This window comes from Hyperoodon ampullatus (genome assembly GCF_949752795.1).
Source record: "Hyperoodon ampullatus genome assembly, chromosome: 4".
In the NCBI taxonomy this organism is placed as follows: domain Eukaryota; kingdom Metazoa; phylum Chordata; class Mammalia; order Artiodactyla; family Ziphiidae; genus Hyperoodon; species Hyperoodon ampullatus.
The window spans coordinates 134,698,816-134,722,859 of record NC_136917.1 but is presented as its reverse complement, the minus strand read 5'-3'; the positions used below and the strand labels follow the sequence as shown (position 1 = coordinate 134,722,859).

The following is a 24,044-nucleotide window of genomic DNA, read 5'->3' as shown; positions in this document are numbered from 1 at the left end:
AAAAGCCACTTTCTGAAGAGGTCACACACAGATGAATCCCTACGATGGGAAGTCAGAAGTTCCAGCTCCGATGAAACAGTAGGTGGAAGGAAAGCTTTTCATTCAGAGAATAAGGGACAGGGGAGGGGAAACTGATATCCCATCTGAGGCTTCTGGGTCTTTACAGGGACCTTTTCATGTTCCTAAATCAGTACAAGGGGGGTGGGGCAGGGTGCCAAAACAGGCTCATCAGTCACTCCGTGCATCTGAGCTGGGAAACGTTTTAACCCTGAGATGCAAATCATTTAATCATGCTGACTCAGTGGTGACCAAAAGTTGTGAACCCTTGGGATCCAGGAATTCCCAACATGATGTGATAATGCATTTCACAGCATGAACTTCAGATCTCCAGGACCCAAGCTAAGGGAAAGAGATGGCAGGGAATCTACATTCTCCTAAAGTTTTACCTTTCCTTCCAAATGCATTGAAAATGAGGGATCCCCAAGGGCAACTCCCACTTCCCGCCTCCTCCACGTATCTTTTCCTTTCTGTTTGCACCATTAGGTCAAGAGGTTAATGAAAATGCACTCTAAAATTATAAAGACGATAAAGCCAGGCATGAATATTAGGTTTCCACTCGAGTCTGAATATTCCATCTGGACAGTATTAAGAAAACCCCATTTGCTTCAAAATCTTACAGTCCTGTCCACATTTGCTTGGATAGGTCTGAGATGCTCAGGAACGTGATAACTGCTAATTGTCTACCTTGGAAACAAAACGAGGAATGCAGGTTGCAAGCTTTCCGTGTAGTTAAATAATGTGTCAGGATAATGTTGCATTTGGACCGAACAAGAGCTGGGATTTGTATTTTTCATCCTTCTATTATGTATTTTTCCCCTCCCTTTCTTTCTCTTCTTTGCCCATCTATCTTTTAATTTTTCTCTCTCTTTTATGGAATACTCTCATCCTTAAGGATGGGCCTGTAAATATTGTACACAGCATTTCCTCCTGAGTCACTTAAAAATATTTACTTATTTCCTGAGGGCAACAATCCCCATTGAAGGACATAGTTCATTGCACCAAACAGCCACTCTTAGAAAGTTGCTTTTACAGCAAATATTATAAAATGATGCTTTGATTGAAGGATGACACTTGACATTAACATCTCGACTCTGCTCACCCATTCTGAAGGAATAGCTCCAATGAAAGCAAATTGCTGCTGAAGACAAACCAACTGGAAAAGACACTTGCGCTTTTCTTCTTCTTTTTTTTTTTTGTCTCTTAAGGTTTTCACAATGGCTTCAAAGGAAATGCGAATTAATCATTTGTTTTGACCCAAGAGCAGCAGAACTTATTTTGAAGACTTAAACAGGCAACACAAATGTAAACAGAAATCTGGGACTCCCAAATGCTAAAGCTGGAAGGAGTCAGTCTGAAAACATCAATTCTACTCAGCGTTTATTTTCATTTGAAGATAGTGGAAATCATATATAAATCACGGACAACACAAGTTCTTCTTGCCTGGCAAGTGTCCACATGAATCTGTTAACCTCTACGTATAGATACAGAATTTTTTAATAGAAAGACAGGGCAATATGGCAGTTAATTAGCAACTGATACTGTAAACTACAGGAGATACAAAGTTCTGTCATATAAATTAATTGCCATTACAAAAAGGCAACTGCTTGAGCTAAGAAGGTACAAAAACTGATAACTTCCATAAATATAATGAGAAGCTAAGTGAAGAAATACATAACAGACTGTTTTTCCTATATAATATTTGAATATGCAAACTAAGACACCTGTGGCATTTTGCAAGCAGGAATACGACAGACACGTTCACCCACCACCCACCCACCCATGTCCGTCCAAGCCCTCTCCCCTCCCCCTACGTGGATTTCCCAAACACGGCAAATTCTAGGGTTACAAGGACAGGATGCTGCACGGAAGCAGCAAGACTGCGAGCTCTGAACTGCTAGACAAAGAAGGAGCCTTATTGACAGTTGTAAAGCATTAGGCGTCAGACAGAAACTTGTCAAAAACAGCTGTTGTTGGGTACTGATTGATAATGTTTTCATTCTGACGGCTGAGACACTGCAGACAGTCGTGGGCCTGAGAAGAAGCCCATCCCTGGAGCACACATGAACACACACGCAGACAACGGGAAGTCATTTAACAGATGGCTTAGGAGCACTCAGCCACGGTATCTTAAAAAGATAACATTCTACATTTAATGAACTTGCAGAGAAAGCAATGCCTAATAATCATTTATGTTTCATAGCAGATGAGCACAGCAGGACGAAATAAAAGCAGGACTTTTGTAAGTGGTCATCGGAATAAAAGTTTTGTGCTGCTCATGGATTATATAAGGTTGATAATACTCAAGGATGCCGTAGATAAAATTTGAATATGAATCTTTTTTGATCCACTTCATTAAAAAAAAAAAGCTTAAAAGAAGTGTTCGATGCTTCAAAGGTAATGATTTCATTAAAATCCACCTACAAGATCAAACCACAAAGGCAAAATTTGAATGACATATACCTTCTGGAGAATTACAAGGTATTACATCATCCTATAATACAGCGTGAGTGTGGTATTTGGGAATCAGTCGGTGCTACCTAAAAATTGCAAACATGTTTTTATTGCTCAGGTGAAGGGAGCAGTCTTCTATCATTTGCTCACTTGGTATTTTAAGTGGCCCCAAATCTACAAAATGTGCCAAAGAGTATTTCATCCATTAACCTCGATATCCATAGATTATTCCTGATTTAGAAAAGGTCAAAGGTGCCAAAACTCAGTAAACCTGTACATTTATCTGTATAATTTTATCATTTAAACTAAATGAAAAAAATTAGTTCCAAAGACTGTATCTAGGCCCTAAAATTATTTATTTGCTGCAGTCCCAGCACATTTTTAAGGGCATACTGAAACCCCTGAAAATAGAGGTTTATAAGAGAAATACTGATAGACCTTTGATTACTGGATGGGACATTAACAGACTCCATTAAACTACATTAGCACTTACTGAATGAATACACATATGATTCTGCCTTTATTATCTTTGTCAAATCCATGCCAGCTTAAGCCCTAGCCAGTATAAACTATACTTCATTTGGCTGTTGAAAATTTTTTTTATCTCTTATTTTAAAAATTATTTTCTCTATTTCAATCAGACATAAGATTTTTAGAAAAAGATTTTTAGAAACATGTTACACTGCAGCTCGACTTTACATTGGGTAATTTTTCCATTAAAAAATATTTGAGGACTTAATGGAATAGTAATCAGTGATGCATGCATTGTGCCTAAATCTCCTCTAACTCTTCTTGAGAACAGAAACAATGTGTTTGCTCTTAAAAGAGGGGATTGAGGGAGACTTCAGATGTAATTAAAAAAAAAAAAAAGAGTAGGCAACTTGTCTAGGTTCTTCCAAGTCAATTTTACTATGGCAGGATACTCCTTTCTGATAAGGTGATTAATTGAAGTTTTTGGTGCTCATTTTTCTCCCATATGCTGTAAGGCCAGTATACAGAAAACTTAAAAATAAGATAAAGTAAAACCCCCAAGAGATCTTGAAAATGATACACATATTATGGGGGAGCCCTAGTCACACAGTACTCCACCCCAAACCCAGGGTAAATAAGCCGAGGTTCTCGGTCTCCCTGAGTCCTCCATAAGGATTTGATTTCTGTGAGTCACGAATTCCATCCATTTTAGCACACACTAGAGAAGAGACGCTTAGAACAACAGAAGGAAGAGACATGCGGTGAAGATAATTAGTGGTAAACAGAGAATAAATTCTCTCTCAGTAGTGTATACTTGACGGTAATGCCGATGATAATTCACCTGATTTACAGAACATTCACTTTAATAGAGAGATGAGAGTCTGAGATAACTGGAAGAAAACAGATACTGAAGCCATTAAAGTCTTGATACCAAAATAAAATTAAATGGAGAAACTAACATGATAGGTTCAAGGCCTTGTGGGAACGATTTTCTTCGCCAAATTTCACATTCTTACAGCTTCATGGTCTTTTTCTTCTAACAAATTTATCAGCTGAGAGAAGCTATCTTTCAGTGCATCCATGTCATCCAGTGAGCAGGGCTGCAGAATCCAGCGTTTTCCACGTGCAAGTGGTTCAAGTTCAAAATATTTTTTGACCTTAATTGGGGAGGGGGGAGAGAAATATGTTATTAATCATATCAGAATCTTTCTCATACCGAAATTTTGTGAGTAATGAAGTAGAGGGATTTTAAGAAGTTATATGAACCATGATGGCCAGGACTTGCTAGAATCCCATCCACAGCTGTGGTTATAATGTGGGTTATATGTTGTGACCCAGGAGTGTTTTTTTTAGGGGTGAATGACCCCCTTGCAAGCTACCATTCCATCCATTCACTTAACGGCATGGGAGGTCTGACGAAGTCTAAGAAAGAATTATATGTACTATGGCACAGGGCAAAAACACACTGCAGACACCAAAAAGTTGCAATTCAATCAAAATAACTCTAGCAGAGTAGCTTTCACTACATTACCTTGTTAACTTATTAAATTGGTGACAGCCAATAATATGTACACTATCAATTACACAAGACAATTATTTTGACCATCAAATACACACACAACAACAACAAAAATAATTTAAATAATCCTTTCTCTCTCTCATTTAAATACATGTCTCTGGCATGTATTTCTGAGACATGGGAAAGTGGTTTTCTAAGAAAGAGGATAGAAACCGAGTGTATGTATCTGCATATATAAACTTATATAAATATACGTACATACATAAAGCCTCCTAGCTTTTTTTTTTCTGCCAGTCCTGAATTTTCAGGGAGGGGAAAATCAAGACCTTATAACTGGTATGTAAGGTGGAGCATTTGCTATTTGAAAAATCTGTTTGATTAATAACGGGTCACAAGTCACTTTTACTGTGTACGAGGCTAGGATACTGACTAATAACATCCAGGATTACCAACTCCTGACTGTGAATAAATATCAAATTATTATGGCTTTCAGAAGTATTGATTTTCTCTCAAAGGGTATGATAAAGTACAAAGTTCACGAAGCTACAAACATACACACACACACACACACACACACACACTACATCACACAAGAAAAGGACACTGTATTTATAGCCCAGAAGGGTTCACATAACATCAAATACAGTGAGTGGCAACATCAGAAGAGGCATTGTTCAAAGACATTCTTGGTCAATGAACTGTGTTAAATCTCATGTGCCATGGAGAATCCCTAGGCCTTACCTTAGTCAATACCTGACCCAGAAAAAAAAGGTATCCCAATCTGATGCCACTTCCAAATGTGGTTTCATTTTGCTTTTCCCATCACAAGCACCAGACTACTGTTAACAGCAGGGATACACCGTTCAAAGTGGTATTAATATGTGTGTACATTTTTTATGTGAGTAAGAAGATATAAATAACACTAAGTTTTTATGGTAATTTAGGAACCACAAATATGCTAACATTTTACAGTTCAAGTGTGTCCCAGAAGTACTCCTAAAGATGTCTGAAAATTCATAATAAATACCACTCCTGAAAAACAAAAGAAGCCCTTGAGAATGGAAGGACTCTCATTAATTCTGATGCTGAAGAGTAATGGAAAGCTCACCTACAGACCAGAAAATGGGTCCACAATTTCAGGACAATTTTTGGCCAGTGTATTTTAAAAGTCATGTTGTTAAGAGGATTCCCCTTCATGGAACATGTAGACTCCATTCTTTTAGTTTCTTTTCTTCAGGGCTCTGAAACTGACTTACTTCAAAAAGAATATGAGATTAGGAACCAAGATGGTGGAGTAGAAGGACATGCTCTCACTCCCTCTTGTGAGAACACCAGAATCACAACTAGCTGCTGGACAATCATCGACAGGAGGACACTGGAACTCACCAAAAAAGATACCCCACATCCAAAGACAAAAGGAGAAGCCACAATGAGATGGTAGGAGGGGCGCAATCACAGTAAAATCAAATCCGGTAACTGCTGGGTGGGTGACTCGCAGACTGGAGAACTTATACCACAGAAGTCCACCCACTGGACTGAAGGTTCTGAGCCCCACGTCAGGTTCCCAACCTGGGGGTCCGGAAACAGGAGGAGGAATTCCTAGAGAATCAGACTTTGAAGGCTTGCGGGATTTGATTGCAGGACTTTGAGAAGACTGGGGAGAACAGAGACTCCACTCTTGGAAGGCACACACAAAGTTGTGTGCACATCAGGACCCAGGGGAAGGAGCAGTGACCCCAGGGGAGACTGAAACAGACCTACCTGCTAGTGTTGCAGGGTCTCCTGCAGAGGCAGGCAGTGGCTGTGGCTCACCATGGGGACAAGGACACTGGCAGCAGAAGTTCTGGGAAGTACTCCTTGGCGTGAGCCCTCCCAGAGTCCGCCATTAGCCCCACCAAAGAGCCCAGGTAGGCTCCAGTGTTGGGTTGCCTCAGGCCAAACAACCAACAGGGAGGGAACCCAGCCAAACCCATCAGTAGTCAAGCAGATTAAAGTTTTACTGAGCTCTGCCCACCAGAGCAACAGTCAGCTCTACCCACCACTAGTCCCTCCCATCAGGAAACCTGCACAAGCCTCTTAGACAGCCTCATCCACCAGAGGGCAGATAGCAGAAGCAAGAAGAACTACAATCCTGAAGCCTGTGGAACAAAAACCACATTCACAGAAAGACAGACAAGATGAAAAGGCAGAGGGCTATGTACCAGATGAAGGAACAAGATAAAACCCCAGAAAAACAACTAAATGAAGTGGAGATAGGCAACCTTCCAGAAAAAGAATTCAGAATAATGATAGTGAAGATGACCCAGGACCTTGGAAAAAGAATGGAGGCAAAGATCAAGAAAATGCAAGAAATGTTTAAAAAAGACCTAGAAGAATTAAAGAACAAACAAACAGAGATGAACAATACAATAACTGAAATGAAAACTACACTAGAAGGAATCAATAGCAGAATAACTGAGGCAGAAGAACGGATAAGTGACCTGGAAGACAGAATGGTGGAATTCATTGCTGCGGAACAGAATAAAAGAAAAGAATGAAAAGAAATGAAGACAGCCTAAGAGACCTCTGGGACAACATTAAATGCAACAACATTCGCATTATAAGGGTCCCAGAAGGAGAAGAGAGAGAGAAAGGACCAGAGAAAATAGTTGAAGAGATTATAGGTGAAAACTTCCCTAACATGGGAAAGGAAATAGCCACCCAAGTCCAGGAAGCGCAGAGAGTCCCATACAGGATAAACCCAAAGAGAAACATGCCGAGACAAACAGTAATCAAACTGGCAAAAATTAAAGACAAAGAAATTATTGAAAGCAGCAAGGAAAAAATGACAAATAACATACAAGGGAACTCCCATGAGGTTAAAAGCTGATTTCTCAGCAGAAACGTTACAAGCCAGAAGAGAGTGGCATGATATACTTAAAGTGATGAAAGGGAAGAACCTACCAAAAAGATTACTCTACCATGCAAGGATCTCATTCAGATTTGATGGAGAAATCAAAAGCTTTACAGAAAAGCAAAAGCTAAGAGAATTCAGAACCACCAAACCAGCTCTACAACAAATGCTAAAGGAACTTCTCTAAGTGAGAAACACAAGAGAAGAAAAGGACCTACAAAAACAAACCCAGAACAATTGAGAAAATAGTCATAGGAACATACATATCGATAATTACCTTAAACGTGAATGGATTAAATGCTCCAAGCAAAAGACACAGGCTTGATGAATGGATACAAAAGCCAGACCCAGATATATGCTGTCTACAAGAGACCCACTTCAAACCTAGGGACACATACACACTGAAAGTGAGGGGATGGAAAAAGATATTCCATGCAAATGGAAATCAAAAGAAAGCTGGAGTAGCAACACTCATATCAGATAAAATAGACTTTAAAATAAAGAATGTTACAAGAGACAAGGAAGGACACTACATAATGATCAAGGGATCAATCCAAGAAGAAGATATAACAATTATAAATATATATGCACCCAACTAGGAGCACCTCAATACATAAGGCAACTGCTAACAGCTATAAAAGGGGAAACTGACACTAACACAATAATAGTGGGGGACTTTAACACCTCACTTCCACCAATGGGCAGATCATCCAAAATGAAAATAAATAAGGAAACAGAAGCTTTAAATGACACAATAGACCAGATAGATTTAATTGATATTTATAGGACATTCCATCCAAAAACAGCAGATTACACTTTATTCTCAAGTGCGCACGGAGCATTCTCCAGGACAGATCACATCTTGGGTCATAAATCAAGCCACAGTAAATTTAAGAAGACTGAAATCATATCAAGCATCTTTTCTGACCACAACGCTATGAGATTCGAAATGAATTACAGGGAAAAAACCGTAAAAAACACAAACACATGGAGGCTAAACAATACATTAGTAAATAACCAAGAGATCACTGAAGAAATCAAAGAGGAAATAAAAAAATACCTATAGACAAATGACAATGAAAACACTATGATCCAAAACCTATGGGATGCAACAAAAGCAGTTCTAAGAGGGAAGTTTATGGCTATACAAGCCTACCTCAAGAAACAAGAAAAATCTCAAACAAACAATCTAATCTTACACTTAAAGGAACTAAAGAAAGAAGAACAAAGAAAGCCCAAAGTTAGCAGAAGGAAAGAAACCATAAAGATCAGAGCACAAATAAATGAAATAGAAACAAAGAAAACAATAGCAAAGATCAATAAAACTAAAAGCTGGTTCTTTGAGAAGATAAACTAAATTGATAAACCATTAGGCAGACTCATCAAGAAAAAGGAGAGGACTCAAATCAATAAAATTAGAAATGAAAAAGCAAAAGTTACAACAGACACTGCAGAAATACAAAGCATCCTAAGAGACAACTACAAGCAACTCTATGCCAATAAAATGGGCAACCTGGAAGAAATGGACAAATTCTTAGACAGGTATAACCTTTCAAGACTGAACTAGGAAGAAATAGAAAATATGAACAGACTAATAACAAGTAATGAATTGAAACTGTGATTAAAAATCTTCCAACAAACAAAAGTCCAGGCCCAGATGGCTAGACAGGTGAATTCTATCAAACATTTAGAGAAGAGCTAACACCTATCCTTCTCAAACTTCCAAAAAATTGCGGAGGAAGGAACACTCCCAAACTCATTCTATGAGGCCAACATCACCCTGATAGCAAAACCAGACACAGATACTACAAAAAAAGAAATTTACAGACCAAAATCACTGATGAATATAGATGCAAAAATCCTGAACAAAATACTAGCAAACAGAATCCAACAACACATTAAAAGGATCATACACCACGATCAAGTGGGATTATCCCAGGGATGCAAGGATTCTTCAATATACGTAAATCTATCAACGTGATAAACCATATTAACAAACTGAAGAATAATAACCATATGATCATTTCAATAGATGCAGAAAAAGCTTCTGACAAAATTCAACACCCATTTATGATAAAAACTCTCCAGAAAATGGGCATAGAGGGGACCTACCTCAACATAATAAAGGCCATATATGACAAACCCACAGCCAACATCATTCTCAATGGTGAAAAACTGAAAGCACTTCCTCTAAGATCAGGAACAAGACAAGGATGTCCACTCTTACCACTATTATTCAACATAGAGTTGCCAGTCCTAGCCATGGCAATCAGAGAAGAAAAAGAAATAAAAGGAATACAAATTGGAAAAGAAGAAGTACAACTGTCACTGTTTGCAGATGACATGATACTATACATAGAGAATCCTAAAGATGCCATCAGAAAACTACTAGAGCTAATCAATGAATTTGGTAAAGTTGCAGGATACAAAATTAATGCACAGAAAGCTCTTGCATTCCTATACACTAATGATGAAAAATCTGAAGGAGAGATTAAGGAAACACTCCCATTTACCACTCCAACAAAAAGAATAAAATACCTAGGAATAAACCTAACTAGGGAGACAAAAACCCTGTATGTAGAAAACTATAAGACACTGATGAAAGAAATTAAAGATGATACCAACAGATGGAGAGATATACCATGTTCTTGGATTGGAAGAATCAATATTGTGAAAACGACTATACTACCCAAAGCAATCTACAGCTTCAATGCAATCCCTATCAAATTACCAATGGCATGTTTTATGGAACTAGAACAAAAAATTTTAAAATTTGTATCGAGACACAAAAGACCCCGAATAGCCAAAGCAGTCTTGAGGGAAAGAAACAGAGCTGTAGGAATCAGACTCCCTAACTTCAGACTATATGACAAAGCTATGGTAATCAAGACAATATGGTACTGGCACAAAAACAGAAACATAGATCAATGGAACAAGATAGAAAGCCCAGAGATAAACTCATGCATGTATGGTCAACTAATTTATGACAAAGGAGGAAAAGATATACAATGGAGAAAAGACAGTCTCTTCAATAAGTGGTGCTGGGAAAACTGGACAGCTACATGTAAAAGAATGAAATTAGAACACTCCTTAACACCATACACAAAAATAAACTCATAATGGATTAGAGACATAAGTGTAAGACCCGACACTATAAAACTCTTAGAGGAAAACATAGGAAGAACACTCTTTGACATAAATCACAGCAAGATCTTTTTTTGATCCACCTCCTAAAGTAATGGAAATTAAAACAAAAATAAACAAATGGGACCTAATGAATATTCAAAGCTTTTGTACAGCAAAGGAAACCATAAACAAGATGAAAAGACAACCCTCAGAATGGGAGAAAATATTTGTAAACGAATCAACGGACAAAGGATTAACCTCCAAAATATATAAACAGCTCATGCAGCTCAATATTAAAAAAAAGACAACCCAGTGCAAAAATGGGTAGAAGACCTAAATAGACATTTCTCCAAAGAAGACATACCAGTGGCTAAGAAGCATGTGAAAAGCTGCTCAACATCACTAATTATTAGAGAAATGTAAATCAAAACTACAATGAGGTATCACCTCACACCAGTTAAAATAGGCATCATCAGAAAATCTACAAACAACAAATGCTGGAGAGGGTGTGGAGAAAAGGGAACCCTCTTGCATTGTTGATGGGAATGTAAATTGATACAGCCACTATGGAGAACAGTATGGAGGTTCCTTAAAAGGCTAAAAATAGAATTAACATATGATCCAGCAATACCACTACTGGGCATATAACCAGACAAAACCATAATTCAAAAAGACACATGGGGCTTCCCTGGTGGCGCAGTGGTTGAGAGTCCACCTGCTGATGCAGGGGACACAGGTTCGTGCCCCTGTCTGGGAAGATCCCACATGCCGCGGAGTGGCTAGGCCCGTGAGCCATGGCCGCTGAGCCTGCGCGTCCGGAGCCTGTGCTCCGCAACGGGAGAGGCCACAACAGTGAGAGGCCCATGTACCACACACACACACACAAAAAACACAGGCACCCCAATGTTCACTGCAGCACTACTTACAATAGCCAGGTCATGGAAGCAACCTAAATGCCCATCAACAGACGAATGGATAAAGAAGATGTAGTACATATATACAATGGAATATTACTCAGCCATAAAAAGGAACAAAACTGGGTCATTTGTAGAGACATGGATGGATCTAGAAACTGTCATACAGAGTGAAGTAAGTCAGAAAGTGAAAAACAAATATCGTATATTAACGCATATATGTGGATCCTAGAAAAATGGTACAGATGAACCAGTTTGCAAGGCAGAAATGAGACACAGATGTAGAGAACAAACGTATGGACACCAAGGGGGGAAATCCACAGGGGGGAGGGGGTCGCGGTGTGATGAATTGTGCGATTGGGTTTGACATGTATACACTGATGTGTATAAAATTGATGACTAATAAGGACCTGCTGTATAAAAAATGAAATTAAATTTAAAAAAATTTAATGAAGAATTGATGAGTCAAAAACAAAAAGAAAGAATATGAAATTGCTTGTGCAACGACCAGCACCAAGGACCAGCCTTGCCGCGCTGAGAGAGGGGCTGCCAGTCAGTGGACCGAGGGAGCTGTGGGCCAGCAGGGGGAGAGAAGAGCTGGCAGGTGGGGAACATGTTTAAATCTATAGCTAGAAGGAGGAGGTGGCTGCTCTAAAGAGTTTAAAATCCTAGACGCTAGTCTCCTTGATTCTGCCACAAAGACAGGTTTCAGATCGCGCCACTAAGTGCAAAAATGGGGAAGCCTTTGCTTATGAAACAGTGTGGTATTTGATCAATGATGCCTCCCATCAAGAGTGGACAGCATGTCAAATGCAAACCTGGTACATGAAGGAATTTGTACCTTTGTCACATTTTATAACCTTGAATCTAAAAGGACAGCATTTTTTTTTTTTTTTTTGTGGTACGCAGGCCTCTCACTGTTGTGGCCTCTCCCGTTGTGGAGCACAGGCTCCGGACACGCAGGCTCAGCGGCCATGGCTCACGGGCCCAGCCACTCCGCGGCATGTGGGATCCTCCCAGACCGGGGCACGAACCTGCGTCCCCTGCATCGGCAGGTGGACTCTCAACCACTGCGCCACCAGGGAAGCCCAGGACAGCATTTTAAGTATTGCTAATAACTGGGAAGAGGACTAGTGGCAAGAAATCCAATACTATTAAAATAAAGACTAACACAGTAAGTGCATATTACTAACACTACTTCCTCTGAATGGTTTACTTAAAAATTCACGGAATTCATACTAGTAGCATATTGACAGCTAATTTGAAAACAACGCTAGATGTAAATAATCACAAAATATCACAACTTGTGATATTTTGCAATATGGATTAGTCACAAAAGCACAGGAAGGATTTTAGCCACTCATCAGGTTGGTTACTAGGCAACTGAAAATATAGTCTATGACGTAGGCACACTTGGAAGATAATAAAGATGTCCAAAGGTAGTTATATTTCAGAAGTTGTTCCTGATGAATATTAAACATGAGAAGGAAATGGAAGCTTCAATTACAGGGTGGTCACCAGATGAAGGAGCCTATTGGTGTTAAGCTGGCAAATACGGCTGGGTAACCTGAGATTTTCACATCTGTAACCTAAGTGGGTACCTAATTCTGCCATATTCACCCTACTGGTATCCAAATGATTCCACACCACTCTACCTTTATAATATCATTTAAAAAACAAGTTTCGCATTCCAATGATACTCAAGTATAGTAAGTGACTGTGTTTGCCACAGGAACATAGATTTTCATTACCCAGAGTTTTATGTTTCTAAAGCCAAAGAGTGCAATACAAGAGAGGAGAAGATGAAGACGTAATGTTCTGCCTTGAACTTTTTTCTTTAGGATAACATTGTTTATTTTGTTTTCTTATATTAACCTGAAGTTCACATGTTACCCCCTCCCCTCAATTACTACAATAAAAATGACCCACTGTCACACCTGACTTGTCCACGATTGCTTTCTCTGTCTTTCTGTATGCCAATGTATAATTTTAAAGAAAGATGTTTAAGTTTGACCAACATAAATCATATGCTTACCTGTGCTTACATAATAACCTTATTATTTTTAAGGTTTAAAAAAACTGCCTATGATGCAAGGATCTATTTTTTATGATCGACAGCATTTTTTAAAGGTTATTTTCTTATCAAGATAAACATTTAAAAAATGATTCAAGAGAAATGAACCCAAGTCTTTTGACTGCTTTATCAGCTACTTAAATGTCATGGCTAACTGGAAACTGCTGGAATTAGGAGCTGGTGGTTGTTTCACATTGGCCTCTGGTGATGGCACTTGGGGGGATGACATCAGAATACAGCTGCCTGGCAATCTGTGGTCATTGAGCTATTTTCGGGATGGACACAGAGAGTGGGCATTTGTTAGTGGCCATGGATCCACCCTAGAGATAGGAAAACAAAGCCACCATAAGTTGCCAACCTATTTTAGCTATGTCATCAGAGCCCTTTCTTCACTCACAAAACTTCTGGGTGATTTGAATTACTGCATTGTCATCCACGCATTGCATTTACTGTGAAGTCCTAATATAACAGAGATAAATCAGCACCACCTCATTGCTGATAATGTTTGTAGCAGCTGTTGAACCTGTGAGACATTACATAGCATAGGAGACCCACTCATTGGGTAGGAGATGTCCTTTATGTTTCCTTGAGTAGAGAAGTAACAAAACAATTCTTTCCTACTTACAGGACCCCTAATGGGGTTGTAATGATACTCACTGTCTTTCCTATCTTGCCCTTACTTCACATTCAAAAATTTTATTTTTAATTCCTGCAAACCTGTTGTGACTAAATTTCTAGAAGTCACGTAAATAGTTTCTGAACTGCAATGATAGGTCTTTCCTTTTTAAAAACCTGCAAATCTTATTTTATTTATAATGATAAGCTTCTTGTTTTTTTCTGTTTTTGTTATTAAACCATGTAAGTAGTGTGTGGTCAGAGTTGGCCTCGTTTTCCTTTAAACACTTTTGGGGAGCCGGGTGATAGAATGCTCCACAAGGGGTTACTTAGTGTTTTCATGTTACATAGAGTTGCTTTGTAAGCTCAGATATTTATAAACAGTGCTTTGACCCACATGAATGTGTGGCAAGACATTAAAAAGGGGGTTTGTGACAATCCTCTAGGATGCACGGGACTGCGCCGTGTACCCTAGAATATGTCAGCTCTAGTTCTAATGAACGCAATGCCATTAGCACCAACCGGTCACTGCTATAACTAAAAGCACCCTCTCCCCTCACCATGTCCAGAATACCACATGTCCAGATCCTGTCCCTGTGGATGCAGGTATCTCTTGAGCCTGTCTGGGGCTATTAGCTTATTTTTGCATACATTCACCACTAGAGATAGAAGCTGGATATTTCCTCTCCTCCCCCATCTCCCCCAGATCCCCATCTACACACAACACGTATATTACCTCTGCAAAAAACTAGCCGATTATAATGGACCTCTCTTAAGCTTGGGGGTGGCTGTGGTGGAGTGAGGATCAGTATAAGCAGTTTTGGAAATCTGCATCCTGAAAGTTGGCTTCCTATAGCTTCATTCATTCAACCACTACCTCTTGAATGAGCCTCGTGAACATGCTCTAATGAGCTACCTGTGCCAGCGCTCCCCTTGCCAATGTATGGGGTTCCACTGATTTGAGAGAATACTGTAAAACCAAAACAAAACAGAAACAACAGCCCGATGAGGGGACGTTCCGCATCATTTGTGTTTTAAGATTACAAGTCCCCACCCTGCTCCTGGCTTTTTAGTGGCCATGAAAGACTGTTCAGTACTGTACCATTTACAAAAGGCTTTTTCACTCACTTAGAGCACTCTGACTATACTTCAACTGAAAGTAGGAAAAGCAATTGATTCACATAAAGAGGGATATTATTATTTAGAATAATTCTGAAATCATGTAAGTCAATTTGAATAAGAAGTATCTTGGTAGAAGATGGTTAAAAAAAAAACAACTTCAGGAATAAAGGCACCTTCTTTCTTCATCTTTTGAGAAGGAATCAGGACTCACGGAGTCTAGGGGACAACTTTGGCTCCTTCCAATCGATAGTGACAGGTCAACAGATAAGACAGACGGTAGAGACTACAGGGTGAGGATCGTCAACAAAATTCAGAAAGCCAGGAAAAATTGCAGTTGTGGATTTGATGGGTAGAAGGGAAAGCTGGAGGATGATGCAAGAGAACACGACTCAGTTAACTATCTTGAACCCAGTGGATTCAATATGGTTTCCGTGTCATAGCAATGTGTCCATTGCATGGTTTATACTCTTTAAAGAACTGTATGAATAATGTTTTTTGGGGACAGGTTCATATTGGTTCTTAACTCTTTGATAAAAGTATGGTCGGGGGGGAGAGGGATAAATTAAAAGTTTGGGATTAATAGATACATACTATTATAAAGAAAATAGATAAACAACAAGGACCTACTGTATAGCACAGAGAACTATATTTGATATCCTGTAATAACCTATAATGGAAAATAATCTGAAAAATATATAGATATAACTGAATCACTTTGCTGTACACCTGAAACTAACACAACATTGTAAATCAACTGTAGTTCAATTAAAAAAAAAAAGTACTGTCTGGATGATAAATTTACCCCAGGGCTCCAATTAAGAGGATGTTAACAGAGCCTGAATGGACTGTGCAATTTTGCACGATATTGTCCATGACTGTAGCTGTTCTTGCTCAGCTACACTCTAGTTCCTTACTGTAGTCACTGCAGCAGATGCACCTATTGTATTTATATGTCACGCTGTGGGAAAACCTTTGTATTGAAATACTGACTGTGTGCTTTCTCTTTCCAATTCCAGACACAAGGATGTCAAATCATACAGGTCGTGCAATTGGCCATGGTTTGGAGTATTTACACCATGGAAATAGGCAAGAGCAACAAACCAGGGCATTTTCTTTCTAGAGAATTGGCTATTAAATGCTTACCAGTACATCACTAAGTATATGCATCTTGTATGGATGTTTGCAAAGGGACCCTCTAGCTTAGCTGTCTTCATTGCAGAAGCTCATGGAACAGGCTTCACTTGGTAACCCTCAACGAAGTCAGAGAGAACTTTGCCCATGCCATGGCTCCAGGACGGGGTCCCGAGATAAAGTGCTGGGCGTCATTAAGATTCTTCGGCATGCATTCTTGGCAGCTTGTTCAAAGAAAGGTTAGTCTAGAGAGAGCAGCACCAGCTGTTCCCCTTTTCACTGTACTGCTTGCAGGATTTTGAAATCCTTAGAAAGGTACTAAATATGTCATTAAAGGCAGAAATAAATAATACAAGTAAAACCAATTTGCCACAGTTACAAAGACATGACAACATAGAGTAGATATTATACCTTTTCACTGAGTACTAATAGGGACCAGAAAATGGCAACTTGATGTTAACCAATACGTAGTATTACTTTGGGATGTATATTTATAATGGACGACTGCTTTCAATATAAAAGCAGTAATATAAAAGTGTAGTTCTGACAAGACAGCTTGTTTCTTAAGCAGAGGGCAGCCTGTCTGACCTTGGAATAATTAAAAACCAGACAAATGATTGCAGGTTATGACCTGTGATTGAGCCTCACCCTTATTAGAAGTCTTTTTGCCCAGGCAGTAACCTCTGACGTGTATAGAATGCTATATGTTGCGACAATAATTATACAGAAACCTAGGCTTCCACTGCACAGGAGGATTTAGCCTGCCCCAGAAGAGCCAAATAAAATGACCCAATTTGCTTTGGTGGTGAGATTTAGGATCTGAAAAGCACTCCTATTTTTGCTTAATTTGCTGATCTGGAATTACAGAGCAAATTATCAATACACCTATTTTCTCTTTTTGATATACCTGGGGTTCGGGGCGGGGGGGTTTCATTCTCTTAGCCCCAAAGCTTGCTTAGCAGACAATCACTGTGAAAGGCACAGACTTAGGTATGGATGCTTCCTGTTTTCGGGGGGCAGTGAAATAGACCCAGTCTCCCCATTGGCACCCTCCTCTACTCCAGTTATTCTACCCGGCCCGCTGCAGCCTGCAGGGATGCCTGCACATGGGCCTTGGCTCCAGCTCCTGCTTTCCACCCCAGATGCCTCCATCCACAGGTGCAAAGAAACATCTCTGAAGACCCAGCAGATGTCCTCCTATCACCTCAAGGGGAAGCCTTAATGTTATAGAAGAAACTTTTCAAAGTCGAAGTGACCTTAGTCACAGTAGCCACTGTTGGTTCCCTCCTCCGCACCACGCCACTATGAATTCCCTGTAAATAAAGTTTTATTGGAACCTAGTCATGCTTATTCACTTATTTATTCATCTTATATATTCACTTATATTCCATGCTACAGTGGCGAAATTGAGTCATTGCCGCAGAGACAGCGTGTCCTGCAAAGCCTAGAAGAGTTACTATCCGGCCCCTTAGAGAAAGAAAAGTTCCCAAACCCTGGCCTACCACATCCTGCAGCTTCGTGCTCTGTCCAGCAGAGGCACAAGAAGCCCTTGGCAGGGGCCTCCGTGTGACCTGGCCTGCCAGCCCTCTTCCTCTCCGCTCTGCCTCACACTTTAGGGGGACAGAGAAGTTGGCTTTTCAACCTGGCCAGGCCCCACTTATAATTTCAGATGTTCTCAGCTGTGGTCTAGCAGGCAGAAGGGACATCTCTCAGCAAAGCCCTATTGTTTTCTTCTCTGTGTTCAGCCTGGGTTTCTTTCATGTGGAGACTTCCTAAAGGCCACAGGGACTCCAGGGTACCGGGTAACCTGTCAGTTTGAGGGTTTTGGTGTCCTTAAGGATGGCTTTTAGTGCGCAGAAATACCAGTTACTGTTACTTTGCAGTTTTAAAAGGGATATACAACTTATTAAATTTATAGTATCTGAAACCTAGTTTTTCCTGAAACTATTATATTCAACTTAAAAATCTTAATACTCTATTTATACATCTGTTAAGTTTTAACAAATACATTCAGGGGGCTGAATAGTATTTAGGTCCATTTAAAAACTTAACTAACTTAACCACTTTAAACATTTCAAAACTCCATTTATAAATTTAATATATTCAATTTTCTTAGACTGTCTTAAGAATCAAAACATCCTGAAGTAGTTAGGAATTATTTATTTTCTAGTAAGAATACTTACAAATTTCTTCCATTAAATTTATATATTCAATGACTCTCAAGTTCTGAGATAGTCTAATACTATTTACACGTTTAAGTAAACTCTCATACCTCTCTACATAGGAGGCCAATTCTGATCGCTTACACATTTTAAATTAAACTGTGCCTGCTTTCTTTCACTTAGCATAATGTTCTCAAGGTTCACCATATGCAGCATGTACCAGTGCTTCATTCCTTTCTATGGCTGAATCATGTTATATTCTATGGATAGGCTGTATTTTGTTTATCCAGGTTCATGAGTTGATGGACATTTGAGCTTTTTCTACTTTTTGGCAATTATGAATTCATTTATGTGAGCCATTACTTTCTCTTTAAAACAGACATTATCAATAGTTATTATATAAATTAATGGGTTAAGATATCCAGACTCATCGGGGATGAAGCATCCCCACAAGTCTAAGGTGAACTCCATTTTCACCCCGATTCACTAGGATCTTCTAGTTTTACTAAAATAACACAGATTTGGGATAATTATTCTTTAATTTTTTTCATATGTATGACTCCTCAGTTCCTTGAAGGCACAAACAATGAAAAAATTATTTTGTATTCTCTAATGTACCCAGTACAATGCCAGACATAATATACCCAGTACAATGAAACTATAATGAAAAGGGCAACACAATATGCAGTATATTTCATCCCATATTAAAACGTTAGTAAAGGAGAGAAACTGAATATTGGAGAGAAGTTACCACTCTTCACAATTAATTAGGCCAAGGTTTCATATAGGAGGTGGGATTTCATGAACAGTTTTGAAACTATAGGCCTAGCTGATTTAAACTCTATTATATACATATGCCAACAGGCAGCTGCAGTGAATTGTTTTGTAAACAGAAAAGTAAACAGCCTATCATGGAAAACAGAACCACTCCAGAAATCTCAAGACCCATAGGACACTTATGTGTTGAGCTCTTCCTTTAATCTGTGTTCAAATAAAGCAACTAATTCTTATCTCGGAGAATGGAAAGCATTGACACATGCAAAAAGAGAAGCATCAGTACTCTTGTCTTTGCATGCAGGTGCAGGCATCGGCCTTTTCAATAACATCTATAACATAGCCATTAATTACAGAGGCAGCCAGCTTCCAACAGCTCACCACTTTTTCTTTTTTCTCTTCTCTCCTCCCTTTATTCCATTCTTTCAAAACAACATTCATTTCGGATACCAAGCATTTTTAGGGTGTTATACTTGATTCTGTATCTTCCATGTTTGGGATAATACTCAATTATGATTTATTTTTATTTCAAGAAGGCAAATATCATAAGTAGGAAGAAATCTATCTATGAAAATCTTTCTCCTGGCAAGAGAATATGGTTGTTTAAAAAGTCCTACCTATATGTATGAGAGCTAGTCAAGTACGTACTAGACAGGAAGGAGAGTTAATGAGTGAAAGTCCCAAACACATCAGAGACAGCCAATTAGCTTGTCTGAAACACAGGCTTGTAAAGCTATCAGTAACTTATAAAATGGTCTGCTACACACGAGTAAAATGTTGTTTAAATGGCTTGCTTAACTAGATGCATTCACCATGAAATTGATTCTTTTAAGGTTATTTTTTAAACTTAATACTCATTAACTGTGCATATTGAAATGGCTGAGTGGGTGGGAAGAGGGGTAGATATCTTGCTACTGTAAAGTGCATGTTGAAGATATGAATTCCATAGTTTATGAGGTTAAGAGGTGTTGGAAAAACAAACAAACAAACAACTCATCCATTACCAACAATTGTGTCTGCCTCAGTAATTGAAATGGATCAACCCAATTAGATTATTCCTCTTCTGCTTTGCTAAACACTTAGACGGGGACTAGCAGATGTGCTCCGAGGACCTACCAATCTGAGAATTTATGCTTTTGTGTTACGGAACTGCACTGTTTTCCACCAAAGCCTACGATTCTGCAAAATGGCATGAGAGAAAGAAGACCCCAAGCCTGGTATATTTCAAATCCAACATGTGCCTCGGAATGAACATCAAATTTCATCCCCCAAAGACTTAACTTTACTAAAACATTTGAGGTAACTTGATGTTAGCTGACACATGAATGACAATCACTATATTATTTCACACTTCGAATTTTCCTTCAAAAACTCTTGTATATTTTAAAATTGGTTTCTGGCCATGCATGCCTCATATTCAGCTTCTCCTGTTATACAAGGCTGCATACCTTAAATACACCTCAGTCAATGATCAGACCACCGGGAGGACATTCTTCATTTTTGCAGGGTGGAACTCTTCCTCCTGCTTATTCACTATTGGTACCCTTAATGTGCTTCACCAAACCACTATCAGTTGGCCAACTCAAAGGATTCTTTGACTCAACAAAACATTAGGAAAAATATATTTATATTTACAATGGTTAAGATACAAAAATCTTTCAAATATAGTTTATATATTCTAGTTTATTTGGCTTTTATAATGGACTATATGTCCCCTATCTCAATGTCACAGTTGTGAGGCATCAGAAAGCAACAGCAGTAGTAACAAATCAAAATCTTAATATATGGAACCCAAATAAACATGTTTAATATTGGCCTTGTGGTACTATGGCAGCGTGCTGTCCTAACAACGACAACATTTAGATGTTGGAGCAGATTCAAATTCTTGGGCCTTAAGCAGGAGACAGACAAATACAGCAACCCACGCATTGTTCAGCCACCAATGGAGGGTGCCAATGGCCCTGTCCAGATGCAGAGATATTCAAGGGATGTTCTTGTCAGCAGTTTGTCCTCTGGCTCCAGCAAGGAGCCACCATGGGAACACTGGGAGGAAAAGGAAAAAGAGGAAGGCGTGGAGAGATGGGGGGAAAGGCAGAAAAAGCTGACAGCTGCCTCAATCACATATCTGAGCAAGGGGAACAGGTAACAAATGGCCTTGTAACAAACTGCAATGTTGTTAGTCACGGGGAGAAAATTTCTCTTCCTGCTGCCAATATAGTCAGGAGCCTAATATCCTGGCAACTGAGAAATATGAGCTTGGAAAGAGGCTTGCAGGCAGCCTGAAGAAAGAAAAGCTGAGTGGTAATCTGTCCTGAGGAATTTTAGCCAAGAAAACCCACACAGGACTAGTTGAACTCGGAATAAAGCCTGTGAAAGACAAGTCTGGAGAACATTACAATCAGACATAAAGAGAACACCAGAAATGAAGGTTCAAAAGCCATTGACTGGATTTACCACAGCATCGTTAGTGTGGACTTGGGTCCTAGTTGAGTTCTCCACGGGGAAGAAGAGGCAAGGTGACTATGCCCTGTGGCTCCCGCCCCCCAGGAGAAATTTGGCAACATCTTGAGATATTTTTGGTTGTCACAACTGGGGGGGGGGGGCGGGGTGGGCCAGGGGGGTAGTTGCTACGGGCAACTAGTAGGTAACAGCCAGGGATGTTACCAAACATCCTACAATGCACAGGACAGCTTCCCCTTCCCCCCAACAAAGAGCTATCTATCCCCAAACGTCAATAATGCTGAGGTGGAAAAACACTACTCTGAACTGACATTTTTAAGGCAAAAATCAAAGAACAAAAGCCCTGTTAATGATTCAATCAATGTTTTATCAGCATGAACCATCAGGCTCCCTCCCTGCAATCAGGAGATTTAGCCACTGGATTGGAAAGCTCCTCAGGGAGGTGCACCAGAGGTCCACGGTACGTACTCTCTGTCCTTCCTTCTTGTTCAAAGTAGAAATCACTAGATCTCGGGGACAAGGGAGAGCATCAGATTGGCCTAAAACAAGGGCTGGAAGGAAACAGCCACATTTCTCTCATTCTACATATTCACTGTTTTGAGTTCTGGGGATAGAAAGGTGCACAGTACAAGTCCCAGACCTCATGGAGCTTACTCAGCAGTGGAAGGAACTGACAGATATCAAGTGAATATGTAAGGAACTAAGTAAAGTCAGGTAAAAATAAGTGCCATGACGAAAAAGAAGGCAGGGCAGCAATAATAACATCTGCCACATAACTGATGGAAAAGAGGGACTGATGGTGTAATATGAGTTAAAAATCAAGCAGTCACAGATGAAGACAAATACCTAGCTGGTTTCAAAACAAAATTTCATATAATTACAATTAAAAACCCTCTTGATTAACCTCCACTTAATTGTCTAGGATTAGCCGACCCTTCATCACACTGATACAAGACAAAGATTAATGCTATCTACACAGTGAACGTCCACACCTGGAGGATATAGCACCAAATGATGAGGCTACACCCTTGATGTTCTTGACTGGTGGACTGCTCTCTGGCCTGTCTGCTCATTTTTGCTCCCGAGTTGTTCATAATTCTCATCAAGGTAATCAGATTTGCTATTATCATTAAGTAATGTTATTAAGTGTGATACCAATGAATGAAATATGAACTAGAAAAGAGAATTTCTATTTCTATGAAAAACTAAATGGGATCGGTTCAAAGAAATCTATAAAAATAAGTCACCAAAAATAAACTGCTGTGGAATTAGATTTAGGTAAGATGACTCTAAAGGATTGGGAGGGAAAGGAGAAGATGGCTCCCCAAGTGTCTTTAACTATGGTTTTACTTTAAAGAAACAGGAGCTGAAAATCATAGGTAATGGCTGTGTTTCATGCAAGAAATATGATACAGAACTCTAATTAGTGGCCACACACTCAGAGAAAAGACCTTGGCCCAATATCAAAAGATGAGTACCATCTGTATGCTTTAAGTTAAAATAAATTATTTAGGGTATGTATACATGTTATTTTTTAATGCCAAGACACTTTAACCAATTCTTGATTAACTGTTCAACTATCAGTTCAGATCAGGCCAGATATGGGGGCTTCTCACTGTACATTTCAAATCACACTTTTTATTCCATCTGAATCAAAAACCTTCTCAGAGAGGAAGTCATTAACACCCATTTCAGTCTGAGTGAAGAGTGTTACATATAATCATATCCACTGTCAGAATCAATATTAGAGTCTATCACCTCAAATTCTCTTGTGAAAGAAAGTAGAGTATAAATAAATAAAGTTAAAATAGTCAAATCCATACTCACACACATCCACACCCTTGCAGTCTCCTGTGGAAACAGTCTTATCTGTGAAAGCAAATTATAGTTAAAACTGGGTCCCTCATTATTAAATACAGTATTCTTAAAAAATAATAAACATTGAGGGTTTGGATCAAGATGGTGCAGTAAGAGGTCATAGAGTTCATCTCCCCCCATGAACACATCAAAAATATATCTACATGTGGCACAATTCTTACTGAAAACTAACCAGAAACTGACAGAAGGACTCTGTACAACTAAGGCTGTAAGAAAGATATACACATAATTGGGTAGAAAGGGAAGGAAAGCAATTGTGTTGGGACCTGTGCCTCTGGGAGGGAACTCAGAGGAAAAAAAGATTACATGAGTGGACACCTGCCCTGGGGAGTGAGCCATATTGGGTGCCCCAGTCCTGGGGTCCTATGCAGGGGAGACAAGTCCACTTGGCTTT

The 24,044-nt window shown here is 39.3% G+C and overlaps 1 protein-coding gene across 1 annotated transcript in view; it reads right to left on the bottom strand.

The window, feature by feature from the left end:
• Positions 1 to 1,216: 1,216 nt before the first annotated feature.
• The window catches only part of ARL15 (ARF like GTPase 15), a gene marked incomplete at its 5' end in the record, with an annotated part of 422,400 nt that continues 399,572 nt past the window's right edge, over positions 1,217 to 24,044 (bottom strand). The window contains 2 exons of the mRNA XM_079703157.1: positions 1,217 to 1,278; positions 3,942 to 4,139. Of these exons, the coding sequence (XP_079559283.1) occupies positions 3,987 to 4,139 (153 nt within the window). The 3' untranslated portion in view covers positions 1,217 to 1,278; positions 3,942 to 3,986. The remainder of the gene's footprint in view (positions 1,279 to 3,941; positions 4,140 to 24,044) is intronic.